This window comes from Rhagoletis zephyria, unplaced genomic scaffold (assembly GCF_001687245.7).
Source record: "Rhagoletis zephyria isolate East Lansing unplaced genomic scaffold, Rhagoletis_zephyria_1.1 Rzeph_scaffold_10402, whole genome shotgun sequence".
NCBI lineage: Eukaryota > Metazoa > Arthropoda > Insecta > Diptera > Tephritidae > Rhagoletis > Rhagoletis zephyria.
In genome coordinates, this window is record NW_016167480.1 from 1 (window position 1) to 18004 (window position 18004).

General features: G+C 32.6%; 3 protein-coding genes across 6 annotated transcripts in view; 2 read left to right on the top strand and 1 right to left on the bottom strand.

The window, feature by feature from the left end:
• Positions 1 to 772: 772 nt before the first annotated feature.
• LOC108376415 (clavesin-2-like) lies at positions 773 to 1935 on the bottom strand. Its single transcript, XM_017632621.1, has 2 exons — positions 1511 to 1935; positions 773 to 1445 (listed from the first exon to the last, which is right to left on the bottom strand). Exons 1-2 carry the CDS (start codon positions 1807 to 1809, stop codon positions 1064 to 1066), a joined length of 681 nt encoding a protein of 226 aa, XP_017488110.1. The 5' UTR covers positions 1810 to 1935; the 3' UTR covers positions 773 to 1063.
• A 5057-nt stretch (positions 1936 to 6992) lies between these two features.
• On the top strand, positions 6993 to 14597 carry LOC108376417 (alpha-tocopherol transfer protein-like). Of its 4 annotated transcripts, XR_001849255.1 has the most exons (5): positions 8409 to 8872; positions 9190 to 9562; positions 9630 to 9792; positions 14233 to 14311; positions 14464 to 14597. XR_001849255.1 is itself a non-coding variant. In XM_017632625.1 (4 exons), exons 2-4 carry the CDS (start codon positions 8571 to 8573, stop codon positions 9882 to 9884), a joined length of 930 nt encoding a protein of 309 aa, XP_017488114.1. In that variant the 5' UTR covers positions 6993 to 7253; positions 8517 to 8570; the 3' UTR covers positions 9885 to 9892. The 4 variants fall into 4 exon arrangements, 3 of the variants coding, with proteins under 3 accessions (XP_017488114.1, XP_017488115.1, XP_017488113.1); XM_017632625.1 differs by lacking the exons at positions 14233 to 14311; positions 14464 to 14597 and adding an exon at positions 6993 to 7253 and having other exon boundaries at positions 8517 to 8872; positions 9630 to 9892; XM_017632626.1 differs by having other exon boundaries at positions 14233 to 14597.
• Positions 14598 to 15291: 694 nt separating this feature from the next.
• The window catches only part of LOC108376416 (alpha-tocopherol transfer protein-like), a 3776-nt gene continuing 1063 nt past the window's right edge, over positions 15292 to 18004 (top strand). The window contains exons 1-2 of the mRNA XM_017632623.1: positions 15292 to 15773; positions 15889 to 16261. Coding sequence (XP_017488112.1) covers positions 15472 to 15773; positions 15889 to 16261 — 675 coding nt within the window. The 5' untranslated portion in view covers positions 15292 to 15471. The remainder of the gene's footprint in view (positions 15774 to 15888; positions 16262 to 18004) is intronic.

Below are 18004 nucleotides of genomic sequence, written 5' to 3' on the forward strand. Positions count from 1 at the left end.
TGCATATTTTGCAGTAAATGCATGGTTTTGCATATTTTGCAAAAAAATCTCTGTTTTTGTATATTTTTTGCGCATATTTTAGTATATTTTACAATAAATGCATGTGGAGTTTGCGTATTTTTGCTTTGTTTGATTTACAACCACTTAAATTTAGTGCGACCTCTCTTGACAAAAAAAAAATACCTATAATTTTTTCCAAATATTTATCTAAACCACTGTCAATGTTCCTATTTAAGCTAGGAATCCAGCTCCTTAGAAAACTGTCAAGAAAAATTGCCATTATTTCGTTTGTGTCCTAGGAATTTTGACATCTGATATTTCACAGCCTGCTGTCTCACTCTTTCTTCAGGAAAGAATGGAACGGGCATATATTTCTGTTGAAAAAATGGTTGCCTTGTGTTCCTTGTTTACAAACAAATTTTGAAAACTTTAGAAAACCGTCGTAGAAGGCGTAGCAAATATCTTAGGAACTCCTCCTGTCTTAAGGAAATTTGCCACGAGAAAATTGTTCGCCATTTCTTACCGTTTTTTAAACGAAGTTTTGGCTTTTGTTGAGAGCTGGATACTAAGCTTAACACAAGATTGTAACTGTCTCCTTGATTATTATTTCATACAAGAATATTTATTGTAGTTTGAAATGAATTGTTTTCGTTATTTTCTTGTTAAAATGCATGTATTATTTATTTTTGTACCGGCAATAAAATATTAGCAAAACATTTTTAATTGCATTTCGAATTGTTTATAGCGAATGTTTTTTATTTTTGAATGCATATTATATGCGCATATTTTCCGATTTTTTAGTGCATGAGATTCCGAACCCTACTAATGACAAAGCGGTAAGCCGAGTATTTTTGTTCATTACAATAACATGAAAAACTATTGGAAAAATTATCGAATGCATCAAAACCTCTTGCCAGATTTCTCCTCTTTGCGTTGTGAAATCTCTTCAACCACAACTTTTACCCCATCCAATTGGTATGTCTATCACCAAGCTTGAAAGCTTATCACACTATCCTACCTCGCTCCATACCACCATTAGTTACAGCCTATTTCACGCTCACTTTCAACTCGAACTCACCAATTCTTTTTGTTTCATAACGAGACGCACTAAATTCAATATAATTTGCGCATCCATGGAAGCATTTACGATGTGTGTTCCTACTAGATTGGTTGGCACGCCGTATTCTAAGAATGCGGCCATTTTTTTAAATAAATTCGGTTCGAATTGACGCAATAACGCATATGGAATTTTAGAGAAATCAATTATCTCCAATACACCACTAATAATCCAATTATCATCGGTGTTAGCCTCAATTTCGGAGCGGAACATTATGAAACGGAAGATATCTTTGGCCGTATAGAGTGAAGTATCAATTTGGCCCATGCGTGTGAAGTGTATGCGTGGACCGCCCGGACCCACCGGCTTCGGAAGTGTTGCGAATATGCTGTGGGAGATAAGCAATAAATGGAGTTTTTCTTTTATTACAAAATCAAAATCACATGAGCTCACCCCGCACGGCAGATGCCATAAACTTTATCGTCAATGCGTCGGCTCTTCAGAAAATCACCGGCTGTTGATTTATATGTGTAATAGTACTCGATACGTTTCTTTGTGTCATCCATATTGTATTTGCAGAAACGCAGGAAGCCCACAAGGAATTGGTCATCAGTGCGCGTTGTTAAGTACGGTTGTTCTTCGATCCACTGACGTAGTTCGACAATATCACCGGCAATACGTGATTCCACTTCGTTGAGTTCGGCAGCGGCCACCGCAGCCAATTCGGGTGCCAATGGTCGAATTTGTGCCATGCTGTGGTAATTTATGTACTACGCGTGCCGAATGTGGTATTATGTTATGATTTTATACCAAAACAATTTTACAAATATTTTAGTTTGGATTTTTTCTTTAAAGATGCCTTAAAAAAGAATTTAACTATGGAGAGACATTTTGAAAAATATCAAAGATTAGATTTTTGATTTTTTGTTTTTAATTTTCATTTAAAAATTTCGAAAATAAGAAACAAAGATGTGAAAATATTTCAATTAATCTATTATTAGCTGGCGTAGCGTACGAAAAATAGGAGTAGAATGCATTTTCGAAACAAATGGCATCTTCAACGATATAAATGTATGTATACAAATATGTTTGCAAAATAAACGCTTAATAAAAAGTACATATTTCTTTTTGCAAACTTTTATTTTATATTATTTTCATTCAAACAATCTGCTGTCCATATTCACTATCTTCTTGTGTACACACTTTTTTGCGCACTACTTTTAAAATATTTTTGCTTTCAATATCTTGTTACATGATCGATTTCCTTAAGCTTTTTAGCAAACGTTTTTCCTGCCCTTTGTTTACTTATATACTAACAATACCAACATTATTCACCTAAACGCAAAACTATACTGATTGTGAACTATGGTCGCAAAACGCACCAACGAATTTACTGAAAATACTCCTCTCTACAACCCGTTTCCTGGCCAAACGCTAATAACTTTCACCCGATCGCCCCGATAAAGCGAAATATGGAATTTTCTATCGAATTTGTTGTTGGTTTCAGTTATTGCTGATTAATGGGTCTCCGCCGATATATTAATACATATTAATATATGTATGTATGTAAAATTTTTTATTGATAAGATATGTGAACGCATACATATGTACATATATTCCCATGTAAATATTTTGCAAGTACAAGTATTTACAAATGTTTGTACATATGTACAGATGGGGTAATAAAAGTAGTTTAGTTAATAGACAGCGGCTTTTTATCGCACGAGAAATTCTTTCAAATCCTGTTAAATTTATTTTACTAAGTTTTTATTTGTTTTTGTTATTTATGGCCTTATAACAATTATATTCAACAATTTTATTGAGCTTAAGGCCATTTTTAATGAAAAACTATTGTGCAAAAACAACAATAATTTATAAAAATGGTAGAAGTGATAGCTATTTCGGAGATCACCACATCTCCTCATCAGACTTCGCTAGTGGGAATCGATCCAACGACCCAGTTGCCTACGCACTGTACTAAGTTCGCCTTATAAACTGTGGTTGCTTTTTCCACTATTTTCATGTGAGCCAACTTAAATCAAGCGCAGCTATTCCGTTGCTTCCGTTGTTTTTCCAAGCTCAACAAAATTACTTAGTTTTTCTCACTTATAATTTTTTTCATGTTATGTACATTAATCCTCTGCTTTTAGGCAAAAATTTCTCATGCTATATTTTTATAATTTTTGTACAAAGTTTGAAATGTAAATTTATATGGTGTTTGTTTTATAACCAGCTAGACTTTTATAAAAACAAAAAAATATAAGCATTAAATAAACAAAAAACAAGTAGCTAAAACTGGTCAAAATATCGCAATCCTATTATTATGTGAACAACTGCATCACCAAAAAAAGTTGCGGTTTTTCCGCCGGGATTGTAAATTTATTATATTTTAAGAAGTCCACCAAAATATTTCGGAAAATATTAATATTTACGTGAGCTGGATCGATTTGAAAATACCTCCAAAAATTAAGTTTATTATGAAGAAAAATTATTTCTTAAAGAACTTTTTGAAAAAAGTCCCCTCAGATGACAAAACAGATTAAGCTTAAAAAATTTGCATAAAAATATTTAAAAATCTTTTCAACGGAATACGATTTTTGATGCTGTTTTTTACTTTTTTCAAAGATTGATTTACGCAAAACTTGAATTGCTGGGCCAAAGCTATTCTAATCTCAGGAGAAAGGTATTTTCCCACTATTTTTATTTCTGTGCAAAAAAAGTCATTCGTGTCCCATTATTATTTTTTTTTTCAAATACCAGCACATCTTAATTCAACTTAGAATGACGTTCGTTCCTCCTACCTTTCTCTTTCATACCTGGAATGAGTTTATTAGCAAAGAAAATACCTTTCCAATGATACCTCACAAGTCTACGTCGGAAGAGTTTAGGTTCAGTTATTGAAGTTTTTCTTATACCAATCTTTGAAAAAAGTTAAAAAACACCATCAAAAATCTCATTATTACGATTCCGTTCCATTTATTTTTTTTAATTTTTGAAAAATATTTTTATGCAAATTTTTTAAGCTTAAACCGTTTTTCATTTGAGGGGATTTTTTCAAAAAACATTCTTAAGAAACTACTTTTATTCAAAAAAAAATATTTTTGAGGTACTTTCAAATCGTGGACGTCTTAAAATATAATAGAATTTATAAATCCAATGGAAACACAGTCCCGATTTCTTTTTTGTATAGGGAGTGATGCAGTCTAATGTGCATACATACATATTTTCCTTAAATCAATTTATTGTTCATGAGCTGATTTAGTAGGAAATCCAGTTAGCGATAAGCTAACCGCTAAAGATTATTTTGAATTTGCTTAGCTCACGGAAATAATCGAAAGGTACATAGAAATTTATTATTTATCATACATTTTTAAACGCTCTGCGGCAAAATCGACCTATGGACATGAAAAGGGTGGCGACATAGCGCTTAGTAGAGATTTGCGATAAAATTTGCAGCAAAAAGATATGAAAAACGTGTTATTTCGAAAAAATATTTTAATGCTCCCATTCAGCGGTCTTTTTTGAACAAATCGTTTTCGAAAAGTAATTTTTTTTTAAGTACTTAAGCATTATTACAAAATTTCTAATTCGCACCCTGAACACAGCCTAATTGGTAGTCAGATAGGAGGTTGATACTTTTTACATAGCTTTTCAGCAAGCGTATTTTTTTATTAAAATAATATTACAGCGTGGAATGATAGATAAAAAGTAACAAAATGGAACATTGGAATACTAAATCTTTATGTGACTCCATTGCAGTGAAATTCCGAGCGAGTTATTCACATACATATCTTTCAAGATCTTCCAATACAATCTTCACTTAACAATGCATTTTTCCTTACCGCAAAGAATAAAAAAATCCTTTATATACACGAAAACTTCTACACAGCAGCTATCCCTTTGCTATATTATTCAAACTTCTCGCACTCAACCTCTTAAGACTAGAACTTAAACCAATTAAGGTAAACATTTTGAATGATTCCTATACCATTTAGGGCATAAGTAAATACATTTCTTTAATTAATTTATTTTTTTTTTATTTATATACATTTTTTAGTATTTTTGGAAGCTCAATATTGGTCTTTTTATAGACACACCTCCGATAATATATGTGACCTGGTCTACGAAAAGGGAGCTTACGTGCGAAAACTAGTTTTCTGTGAAAAAGCTGTTAAAAGTAAGCAACTCGTTTCGTCAGTTTCTCATTATCTCGTTAATTGTTCTCCGCGCCGGACGTCCAGTAAGTGTTGTTGTTGGTCCAGTAAGTGTTGTTGTTGGTCCAGTAAGTGTTGTTGTGGTCGGAATATTATTATAGTTCATCGTGTAAATAAATTATATTTTGTCGTATTTTTACTCTTCTTTCTCTACATTTTTAGTACACTTCTAAGCAAGTTAGGATTTTCTGCTTTTCACCACGTGAAAAAGCATCTCATCTTCCATCCGAATCAACCAAAAAGTGAAAATTGAGTTTTTGACACCTAAGCCCCCTTTCCGTAGACCAGGTCACATATATTGCATTTTTATTGTATAGCTGAAGGAAAGCACACTAATATGTATATAAGGTAAATAAGTAAGATGCGATATAAAATGTAAATGGAAGAAGGTGTAGATATTTATAACTCGCTAATCCATTATTCAGTTCACCATGGATCTAAAAGTGGACGCTTCTTTGGATAAAAGTCCTGTTTGCCTTAGCGCAGCTTTTGTTGTGTAAAATATAGGCGGAATTAAAGATTTCAGTGCAAATACATACCATGCACATAATTTAGTATACAGGTATTGTAATTGTTTTCGTTTTGTTATTTTTAAAAGGAAGAAATAGGAAATGTGTTTGTTCATTTTCCCCAGAATTGCTAAAATTTAGTACTTAGAGACAAATATTGATTGCAGGAGTGGCATATTGGGAACTCTTCAAAATAAATTTTTTTAGAGTTGATGGACGATAACACCAGGCGGCAGTAAATTTTACACACACAAAAAAAAGATGGGCAAAATATAGTAAAACTGCGTTTTTAATTTTCCACTCTGACGTCAGGATTTTTTGTTAAGGACTTTAAAATTTCAAAAATATGATTAATTCAAAAAATTATTAAAAAATTTCAGTGCAATGTAGAATAATAATGTAGGTATGAAATAAAAGGGAAAATGTCTGTCTGTAGAATATCCTTGAAAATTTGCATAATTCATTTTTGAAAAAATAATAATATTATATACACACGACCACATCCTCGAATTTCATCCTTCTAACTTTATTTATTTAAAAAAATAAATTTAACTAAAAACGCAGTTTCGGTACTAATTCGTCCTTGTAACCAAAAACACTTAATTGTTATTGTAAATTCCACCGCTTTTTTTTAAATTATTTTTGACATAATCATGTCTTTAAAATTTCAGAGTCCTTTAAAAAAAATCCTGACTTCAGAGTGAAGCTTTACTATATTTGGCCCATTGTTTCGTGTTTTAATTTTTTTTTTGTCGCACGGTGTAATATTAACCGATTTTCCCGCTCTTTAAGATTTATGCTTTCTGGTTAAAACCATCATATGATCTGAATTTCATCAAAATCTGATAACATTTACCATTTCAGCCTAGAAGAGCTGTGGGCGTGGCCGTAGATCGACTTTTACACATGTCTACATTCGTAAGTGCAGAATAGAGCATATAACGAATTTGTAGTACGGTTAATTCTTTTGGAAGCAGCTTATATTGTTATGTTCCACTGTGCGCCACCATATATATATATATCTCATGATCCGCTGATCGGATCTTAACCAGATTAGTATGGGACCACCTCTGAGACACTACCTTTCCGATGCAAAAAATTATCGAAATCGGTTGACGTGGTCCAAAGTTATGCGGTAACATACAAAAAAAAAAAAAAAAAAGATTCCGACGAACTGATAACCTCCTCCTTTTTTGGAAGTCGGTTAAAAATTTGCCGAAAGTGCAAGATCTAGAGAGCTCTCGAGAAGGCAGAGAGGGACCGTGAATTGAGAACGACTTGCGCTTTTAATGCAGCAAATTCTTCAGAACTTGTTAAAATGTCGCGTCACAATTTGTTTGCTAGCCACTGCAATATTAAAATATCATAAAATTATGAAACATTATAATACCAGTTATTTCTAGTTAAAGATCACCCCTCGTAAAATGTTAACTAACTTCCGCCTTCGGTTCAAACTACATCCGTTCCAGCAAGGTACTAAATAACAAAAAAAAAACATTTACTGCTAAATTCAACAACAAAAACGCATTTCCACACAAATATCTACATATGGGCCATTCCATTGTGACCAGTAGAACTTTTTGCTCCAGAATGTGATAGGTGAATTATGCATCGCTACCTAAAGTGGAAAAGGTGCCAAGTCTACTTTTTTTAATTTAGTTTTTGATGCAGAATGACAGATAGTGCGAATTTCAAAAAAAAAAAATGGATTTGTCACCTTTAGGTAACGGAATGAATAATAACTCTGTCGTCGAAACTTATACAACAGTAAAAGATATTTTTTAACATAGATAAATAACTACTGTATAAAATTCCTTGCAAAAGAATACCAAACAATTTCCAAGGTTTTTGTAACTATTATGTGAATGAATGTGACTGGTGGGAGACTGAAGATCCCCTCTATTTTACCTTTGCACACTCAAAGACCAATTTTAACCAAAATACTTACTTTTCAAGCCAGATGTTTTTGTGTATTGAAAAATATACATTAGGGCTGTGCGATTAATTGTTTTTTCAAAATTTTAATTAATCATAAAGTAAATAACTCAATTATTCGATTAATTGGAAATTATCCAACCCACCAAAACAAACATATTTGAGTAATTTGCTTTATGATTAATCAACATAATGAGTAATCAGCATTTCAAAGTACTCTTTACATATAAAGTAGTTGAAGTTCCTTGATACTTTGGAAACAACGTTTCTGTTTTCAAAAATTAAAATGAAATATTTTTTTTATATATAGATTGTAAAAAAGAAAATAAGCATTTTCCAAAGCAAACTCTTTTTTTGTGTAACCATATTTTAAGTAACTCGATTAATCATCGTTTTGAGTAATTGATTAACCGAATAACTGATTAACCAACTTGCTCGAGTAATCGAATAATCGCACAGCCCTAACATACATAATAAGCGCTTTTTTCTTTATTAAAAACTTTGCTGGAAATTTATAAATAGTTAATTAAGGCATTTTAAAATTCATGTCGTTTTTCTCTTTTCCATGGAATGATCCATATATAATACACGTAAAACAATTAAATATTGAAATATATAGTAAATACTTAGAAAGATCTAAAAATTTTTTGTCCATTTACCAACAATTAAAAACATTAACATATCTAACTATTTACATCAGAATTATTGTTATTATAAAACGATCCGATTTTGTTCATGGACAAGCGCATTGAGCCGCTTCGCATGCACATAAAGCAAACAGTATTATTTGAATCATTATAGTGCACAGTTTAAATCGATAGCTGATTTTAGATAGTAGCAAACGGAAAACCAAAAATGGCAGCTATACGACCCTTGAGCGCTGAACTGCAAAAAATTGCTATCGAACAGCTGAACGAAGTGCCTGAACGTGTGCCACAGGACATAGCTGCGCTACGCGATTGGATCGAGAAACAACCGCATTTGCGCGCACGCACCGACGATCAATTCTTGGTCAACTTCCTACGCGGCTGCAAATACAGTTTGGAGAAGGCCAAATCAAAAATTGATCACTTCTATACGATACGCACTATGGTGCCGCACATGTTTGCGAATAATACAATGGCAGATCCGAATCATTTGTTAATTGTGCGATCAGGGTGAGTTTGAGTTGAATTTGGCAAAGGGCTCGAATCGTAACATCCGTTCACGGATCGAAAACCACACGAAAGAAAATTATGTGCTGAATGGGATAAAGAGTACGTTCACGTATGTCATACTCCGAAAAATGTGTGTCCTACGTGACGATTAATACGAAATCGTATGGTAAGATTCGAGCCCAGTATTTTTAAAGCCGACGTGGAAACTGTTTTCTTTTACTTTCACGTTTATTGCGGGCATTAAAGAACTTGATAGTCATACGGTCTTCTCAAAACCCAAAAATTAACTGCAGTGAAATTAATTTTATTTATTTCAGTTGCTATGTAGCATTACCGAAACCATTAGGGGTTGGTGGTCCCGTCATTGGATTTTCACGCTACAAAATAATAGACGATTTACCAATTACCGTTAAGGATTTCTGTCGCTATGTAGCTATGATAACGGATAAAACGATTGTCGCAACAGACCAGTACGTAATAGGCGGTTATATGGAAATCCTTGATGTCAACAAAGTCGGCCTGAGTGCCATGTCGAAATTTGATCCTGTCAGTGTTAAACAATTGAGCACATACTGCATAAAAGGTTGCCCTATACGTATTAAGGGTGTACATGTTATAAATGCACCCAAAGAGGGCTTGACAGCGATCAATATTGTACGCAATATTTTTCCAGCGCACATAAAGGATAGGGTAAGTGCTAACAAAAGTAAAAAAAAAAAAAATTCTGTAATATTTTGTTGCTTTTATTTTATTTTAGTTCTTCATACACCGTAACATGGAGGAACTGTACAAGTATGTGCCCAAGGAGTATCTTCCAATCGAATATGGCGGTCAAAATGGTTCTTTAGCGGATATGGCTAAGCAACATGAAAAGGAATTGGTAGCTTTTAATTCTTATTTTGAGGAAAATGAAAAATATGGTATAGATGAAAATTTGAGGCAGGGACAAAAAGTCGATATGAGTTCAATGTTTGGGCTGGAAGGTAGCTTTCGAAAGCTGGAATTTGATTAATGGAGTGGAGGAAAATTAAAAAATGTAAATAAAATAAAAATTAATTAATAAATAAATTATATGCAAGTTAAATATTCGTAATATTTTGTATGTAACTGAAAAAAATTTATGAAATAGTTTTGTATTTATTCATTTATCTATTATTATATTTTATAAATGGCTTTATAAAATATACAAAGCGAGCTAGGAATAGTCATTTCATTTATCTTTTTGATCGTATCCTCTTTGTTACAATCGAGTGTGGTTCTTAGATCAGTTTGGGTTGCAGACAGATTTCAACTACGCATTTTATAATCGAAACCAAAAGAAATTGTTTAACTATTGTTTTGTTTTTTTTCAAAAAGAAACCCTCCTTATTTTTAACCGACTTCCAAAAAAGGAGGAGGTTATCAGTTCGTCGGAATTTTTTTTTTTTTTTTTTATTTTTTTTTATGTATGTTACCGCATAACTTTGCAACGGAAAGGCAGTGTCTCAGAGGTGGTCCCATACTAATTTGGTTTAGATCCGATCATTGGATCATGAAATATATAGATATATATATATATTTTTTAAGTCGGTTTTTTTTGCTAAAAATTACTTGTTTGTCTTTTAATTTATTGGTATTCAAAAAAAGGAAAGTTCCCGGAAATCTGGAAAAAACGCAAAAATCCTACAAGGTCTCGAAAATATCCCAAAAAGCTTTCGAAAAAATTCTGAAAAAAGTAAATCACGAAACCCGGAAAAGTCTCATAAAAAGTCGCGAAAATTCCTGAAAAAAGAGTATGAAGAGAATTTAACCTTTAAAGAAATATCACAGGAAAATCTCAAAAAAAAAACGGGAGATCGTTCCAAGAAATCACAAAACAAAACACAAAGAAAAATCGCAAAAAACAACAACATTTAAATTAGAAAAGGAACAGCGGTCGCCACTCGATTGCCGTTCAGAGGCGGTAGAAAACTTTAGGTCCTTCCATTTGTGTTATAAAATCAGCATGCACCCCACAAATTAGAGAAGTTCGACCAAACACTTTGCAACAGTGAAATTAAAAGAAACCACCCCGCTAACAATGCCATCGAGAGACACGATTTTCAAGAGGAAGAAAATGGAGATAGAAAGAGGTGAGTGCAAGAGCTTTGAAGCCCGACAAGAAAGAATGGAGCACGAAATCAGAAAATAGGGCGGCAGTTAAATTCTTTCAAGACTGCAGCTGGTTTCTGTAAAGATGAAGACGGAAATCCAGTGTACGCAGTGAAATTTATAGGGATCATGGAATCTCAGTGATGGGATATCCTGCTATTGTGGCAATTGCTGCGGTACAAATCTTCTCAACATTACATATAAGGTCCCATAGACGATACTATGTGGAAGACTCAAGCTCTTCATGAACAAACTGATTGACTTTATTATTGCATCATTGACCAGATTTTCAGTGTGTCCTGGAAAAGACCTTAGATTAGCAACCAATTTTTCATTGCTTTGACAGCGTGAAGAGAAACTGACGTTGAGCACAACTTTTAGAACCATTAAAATTGGAAAGCACCTCTCCGCGCCATTCGGGACCAAATTAAAGTTCAAACAATGCGGCTTAATCTTATTCTGCGAAGCGTAACACGTATGATATCCTACATTTTGTTGCCTTGATTTTTGTCAACCCCTGACGACCAATGGACCTAAGGGCATTAAATTTCAATATGAGGTTTTATTGGAAAAGTTTTAATGTTGTTTTTTTTTCTAAATATTTGTGTTAAAGAAAAAAGTGCCACTTACTTACAAAAAAAACAAAAATTCCAAATTATATTAATTTCAATTGCAAACCTGAAAGGTCTGAATTTCCTAATTTATCTGCTGGAAAGTTAAAATGAGCAGCCATTGCAACAACAAAGTTATAAACAGCCTTTTGTTTCCTCTCTTTATTGAGTTGTCCTCCCAAATGTTAAATAGTTCGCTGCTTATAGTACAAAAATACCCACAAAAAACGCTTGTAAAAAATATTTTCTCAGAAATTGCAAAAAATCGCAACATGAAACTGAGGAATCAAACTCATGTTACACGGTTTTGATAGTCTAAACTTGGCCAACATTCTAAACACTTTTTCAAATTTTAAGAAAAAAATTAATTGAAGGTTATGTCAGAAGTTGTATATTAGAGTGGTCCAAAAGTGCATGTGAAAAGAGTTATATGTATTAAAAAATGGTTAAATAAACAATTGAATGGTTGCCGCTGCAAAATTATAATTCTGCAGAAATAAGAATAAAATGTGTTTAATAACGCACGTACATACATAAGCTCATTTGATTTGGTTTTCTACTTTTTCGGTATATGAGTATTCAAGAAACTTGCTCTTACAGTATAAAATATATATGTACAATAGGCTGGGTCACTTTTGATTTTAAGAAATCGCATGGTATTTCCTGATTCTGCAGATAATCCTGAGAGAATTTAGAAGAAACGATAGGTCAGAAATGAGTTTCGATCGTGCGCATTATTTAGTGAAAAAAATACCTTTTTACGATATTAGTTTTTGCAACTTTTCTTAAAACTTTTTCATATAAAATGTCGTATTTAAGTTTCTTATATTTGCTTTATTTGTTTTCAACATTTTTGAATTTTAAACTTAAAGAATTAGCAAACAGTAAAAATTTTTGTAATTTTTGCTGAAAATGATTTTTTATTTTATTTTTCAACAAAAAAATGTCAAAAATCGACGATAAGTCTTAGCTACTTGCACTTGCTCAACATTTTCCTAAGAAATCCATCTAAAAATCTTTACATTTTTACCAAAAATTGCTAATTTTTTTTTTAAATTGCACAAAGTTTTAAATTTGTATTTATACGACTTTTTTAGAGTAAAAAATATCTTTACAAAAAAAATAACTAAAATTAAATGACAAAAAAAAGTGTTCAAGACTTGTCAATATGTGGCGCGTTTATAATTTTGACACGGATTTTGGATGGTAAATATGGTAAATCAATTAAAAATGTAATAAACTAAAAGATATATGTACGTATTTTGTATTCATTAGTTGTAACAAAAGGTGAACGCCGTAAAACCGGCATAGAATGAAAGAATTAAATTTTCTGAAAAAGTAAATTTTTCTTTTAAAACTGCGCAGGCTGGAAACTCATTTCCAACTTAAAGTTTATTCTATATAATCTTTTAGAATTATCTATAGAAACAAAATATAATATTTGATTCGTCGAAAAACTTTCGTCCGACTAATTTGATCCACCCTAGTGTACAATTTACATACTACATTTATATCGTTTGAAGTTAAAGAAACTAGTTTTAAGAAAACTGTTGACCATTCAATTGGGTATCATTATTGAGAGTCTCCTGAAGAGAAACAGAGTGTTCCCGATTGAATATTTGATTGATTTTCAGGAATTCTATGCCATTTCCCACATATAAAATACATGGAAAACCTTGAGCGCTTTGAGTGACCGCTAAATATTTTTTGATTTCAAAATAAAGAAAAAAAGGGGGTATATTTTTTCGGTATAGAACATCAAAATTCCGGCTCTACTTTTTTTTACCATCCTAATGTATATTCGCTCAAAAAAAATTATAATCAGAAAAATACCAGTTAAATGTGTTCATTAACCGACTTCAAAAAAGGAGGAGGTTATCAATTCGTCGGCATATTTTTTGTTGTATGTTATCGCATAACTTTGCACCGCGTCAACCGATTTCGATAATTCTTTTTGGTTTTGATCCGATCATTGGATCATGAAAAAATTTACGGCACTCCTAAATTTTTATATGAGAATTGAAGTCGGTAATGTTTTTTGCTTAAAAATTACTTTTTTCTATACTTTTTTTTACTTTGTAGATAATTTTTAACTTATATATGGTTGTTCGAAAATAGCTGAATACAAAATCGATGCCAATATTTCACTTACAGACAACAACTTTGACCACCTACTAAGTTTACAAAAACAAAAGATACCGTTATTTGGTTTGAAGTTTTCTTTATCAAATACCAAGGGTAAAAACTTTATTTTTATAAGTATGAAAAACGACTTTTTGCTACAAAAACTGATCAAATTAACCATAGTGCAAAGGTGCATTTTCATCAGAAAGAATTAGTCAGTCTCGTTCGTTATTGCGCGGAGTCAAGGTCGAATAACGGTGCATTGGCTAATCGAACGAAAGAATAAACAACACTTGTGACTCATTTGCATACAAAAAGGTTGCCACTTTTGGTAGTAAACATATAGTGGTTTTTTGTGGCTTTTTTACATTTGTGCTATTTTTTATACACTTTTTATATACAGTATTGACCAGCTATTGAAATTAAATGAAAAAAAAAAACTGTCTCAAAACTTGATTGCTTACTTTACTTTATAAGTGCAACTACCATTTTTAGATAATCGCTAAAGCGTACTCGTACAAGAAAGAAGTATTAAAATGTAAGCTTGTATATAGCTGTGCATGTGTAGTAACTAGTAAGTAGTAGCGAATATGGGCGGATATGTTGGCAAAGGTCATTGGGAAAGAAACCGTTAAACACGAAAGATAATCAACATAAATTCATAATCGCAAAAAAAAACAAAAACATAAAATAATTTTTTTTTGCCGAAAACATATGTATTTAAAGATGCGCGGAGAAGAAGACCTTAACGCTTACATCGTACGTATGGGCAGCGCTCGCCTCGTCAAAGAGTTGTGAAAAGAGGTTAGAAAATCATATGTTTATATGTTTGTGCATATACTAACTAACCAAACTAACCAAATGATAGTCAATCAAATCAACGTGCATAGATACAACTCATGAGTAGACTCGCAAAAATTATAACCATTGATACGTGCTTACGCTTGAACCGGTTAGTTACGTATGACGATATTTAACCACGGACGATATACAAATGATTTTTTTGAAGCAGTAGCGAAACATTTTAACTACGTTCGTAATAATTTTTTAGTTGCTTTTATGACAGTGGAAAGCAAAAGTAAGGCATGCGAAGAATTGTCAGCTATGAAGCCAGTAGAATGAAATACATACATACATATGTAACAAAAGCCAACAATGCTTCAATGAAAATGTTATTACTTTGTAGGTATCATAAATGTATTCCCCCCTCGAAGTGTCTGCGAGATAATAAGCTGGTAGTTAGTGAAAATTTTGGCACATAAATTATTTAACGAGCATTACTTACTGTACTAAAATACATAAACATATATGTACATGTATCATATTTCATATGCACTCACTTAATCAAGTACTTTATGCGCATGCGTGCACATAAAAACCCTATAATCGCCACTTTCAAACGGTCAAAAGCTGCAAATTGCAACGCGGTCAACACTTAACACAGCGTTAGTACATAGTGAGTCGGCGAATTAGCGCATAGACGCCAACAGTGCATAGATATTTACAAAAAGAAAATAAAAAAATAAAAATCTTAAAAAACCGATACACGTTAAATAAAAAGCAGCTTACTAGTGCCGAACGATTTCAGTCGCATCGCTGACAGCTGCCAAAACGAGTGCAACGCGAACGAACGCTAGTAGACAGACCAAATATCTTAAATTTCAAATACACAAGACAAGTAAAGCGTGCGCGCTCAAACACACACAAACACACTTTAAAGTGGAAAAAGAAATAATGGTAATCCTACGCCCACTACCCGACGATTTGGCCAAGAAAGCCAGCGAGGAGCTGAATGAGAAGTGTGACGACAATGACTATTATGTGAATACGTTGCGCGAATGGGCCGAGAAGCAGCCCTTTTTGCGCGCACGCACCGATGATCAATTCCTGATGGCATTCCTGCGCGGTTCGAAGTTCAGCTTGGAGAAGGCGAAACAAAAATTGGAAAACTTTTACATACTGCGCGCGGCTATGCCAGAAATGTTTCGCAATCGGAATTTGAGTGAGCCCAAGTACGAGGCGATCATTAAGTCGGGGTGAGTGTTCGTATGGAAAAAAATTAAAATATGAGTTAAATGAAGGAACTTAAAAAAAGTAACGAGAATTAAAAGAAATTTGGAAGAATTAATGAATTTCGGTAATTTTTCACAGCGCTGCTGCTGCGCTGCCCGAGCCTGCGAGCGATGGTGGCCCTCTGGTAATCCTGCTTCGTCCCAGCGCATTCAACATGGAGCTGCACACAATCAATGATGTCTTGAAAGTCGGTTCAATGATAGTCGATATTCTTATGCAGGAGAATGATCGCGTTTTTATTGCTGGCTATACATTCATCATTGATTTGGGTAATATTTCGAAGGCTGTGTTAATGAATTTCGAACCCGAATTTGTTCGTAGGCTAACGCTACTCGTCAATAAGGCTGCACCCACACGCATGAAGGGTTTCCATTTCATCAATGTGCTGCCGATATTTGAGAAATTATTTGGCATGGTGAAGAGTGTGATTAGCGCAAAGCTGAAGGATAGGGTGAGTTTACATTAAAAAAAAAAACGAAATACAGTGGCGCGAAAATAAATAGGGATGCGACATTTTAAAAAGTTTTGGCTATTTTTCTTTTCTTTCGAATTTGAAATTTTGTACAAAAATTAAGAAAATTCGACAAACTTTCGTAAAACTTGGAAGCCTTCAAATAAGATTTCTTAGAGAAATTTTTAATATGCAGTTTTGTAGCGCATTCAATTTTAGTACAATAAAGTGCAAGTTTAAAGTAGCTTAAGTTTGAAATTTTTACTTACATGGTTTTTGTTAGTTGGTAAACTATACTTTTGTAAAAAAAATAGTAATAAACAAAAGAAAAATAGCCAAACTTGTTAAAATGTCGCGTCCCTATCTATTTGTTCTCCACTGTATGTATATCAGGGTGGTCCACAAATGCATGTGGAAAAGTAAGGTCGGTATTTTAATGCTATCACCCCCTAGGATTGTTCTATATCGAAAAAATATAGATTTACGGTTCCCTATTGGATTTTTAGGGGTATCCATAAAAATTAGTTAATATTAAAAATTGGTTAAATAAATAACGGAGTATTATTCCTTCAAGTCTCATGGGCAGAAACTCTGCCAGTTAAAAAATATAAATTTTCAAGGATTCTATACCATTCCTTCGAAAAATTGTAATTTTACCATATAAAATATATAACAAATTTCGAGCGCACTCAGCGACCTCTAAATATTTTTTAATTAAAAAAGCAAGGGTATATTTTTTCGATATAGAACAATCCAAGGTGTGAGAGCATTTAAATTCTGCCTTTACCTTCTTTGAACCACCCTAGAGTATATACATATTCAGTGGCTCAAACAAATGACCACGTGTTGTGTATTATAAATTTTCGTAATTTTTTTCAAGCTAAATTTTTGTTTTTGTTATTTTTTTATAAAAATATCATCTAAGCTTTAACCAAAACCGTGTATATCACAGTTGCAAACTTTATACAAAATGCAGGAAAAATCAACAAATTTTCAAAAAATTTCAACTTTTTATTCTGAATTTTTAGAAAATTTCCATAGTGTATGATCTAATAGTCTAATGAAGTGCAAGTTTCAAACTGCTAAAAAATTGCGTTGAGTTTTGAGAATTTTTTTTTAGGCTACTTTTTCGGGGATTTTAATATAACAAACGCAATTTACAAAAACTTCCGTTGATATTTTGAGATTTCGCTGCTGACGGTCTCCCACGTTTTATTTTATAAGTAATTCGTACTATATGAAAAAAATGCAAAAATCCGTCACCAAAAAAAAAAAAAATCGAAAATCAATGCGATTTTTTTGCCGCTTGAAACTTGCACTTCATTAGACTAAAATTGTATGGGCTATAAAACTGCATACCCAAAAATTTTTTGAAAACTTAGAATAAAAAGTTGAAATTTTGATGAAAATTTGTTGAATTTTCCTAAATGTTGTATAAAGTTTGAAACTGTGAATTACACGGTTTTGGTTAAAGCTTAGACGATATTTTCATAAAAAAGAAAATTCACCGAAATTTTAAATTGATTTTTCGGAAAAATTTTATGTATAAGAATTCGCGTTGATTTTTATTAATTGTTTTTTTTTTCCTGGCATTTCGAGCACCCTTTACGCAAATGGGAGAAAATGTCTAGCAGCGTCAGAAGAAAAAGAATCCTAAAAATCCACGCAAATTCCAGCACTTCGTGATACTAATTTAATGAGCTATAAAACTACATACCTAAAAATTTTCCAAAAATAAAAAAA

Coding starts and splice junctions, on each gene's coding strand:
- LOC108376417 (XM_017632625.1), top strand. CDS start 8,571: ATGGCAGCTATACGACCCTTGAGCGCTGAACTGCAAAAAATTGCTATC. Junction 8,873..9,189: donor TTGTTAATTGTGCGATCAGG/GTGAGTTTGAGT, acceptor TATTTATTTCAG/TTGCTATGTAGCATTACCGA. Junction 9,563..9,629: donor CAGCGCACATAAAGGATAGG/GTAAGTGCTAAC, acceptor ATTTTATTTTAG/TTCTTCATACACCGTAACAT.
- LOC108376415 (XM_017632621.1), bottom strand. CDS start 1,809: ATGGCACAAATTCGACCATTGGCACCCGAATTGGCTGCGGTGGCCGCT. Junction 1,446..1,510: donor TATGGCATCTGCCGTGCGGG/GTGAGCTCATGT, acceptor TATCTCCCACAG/CATATTCGCAACACTTCCGA.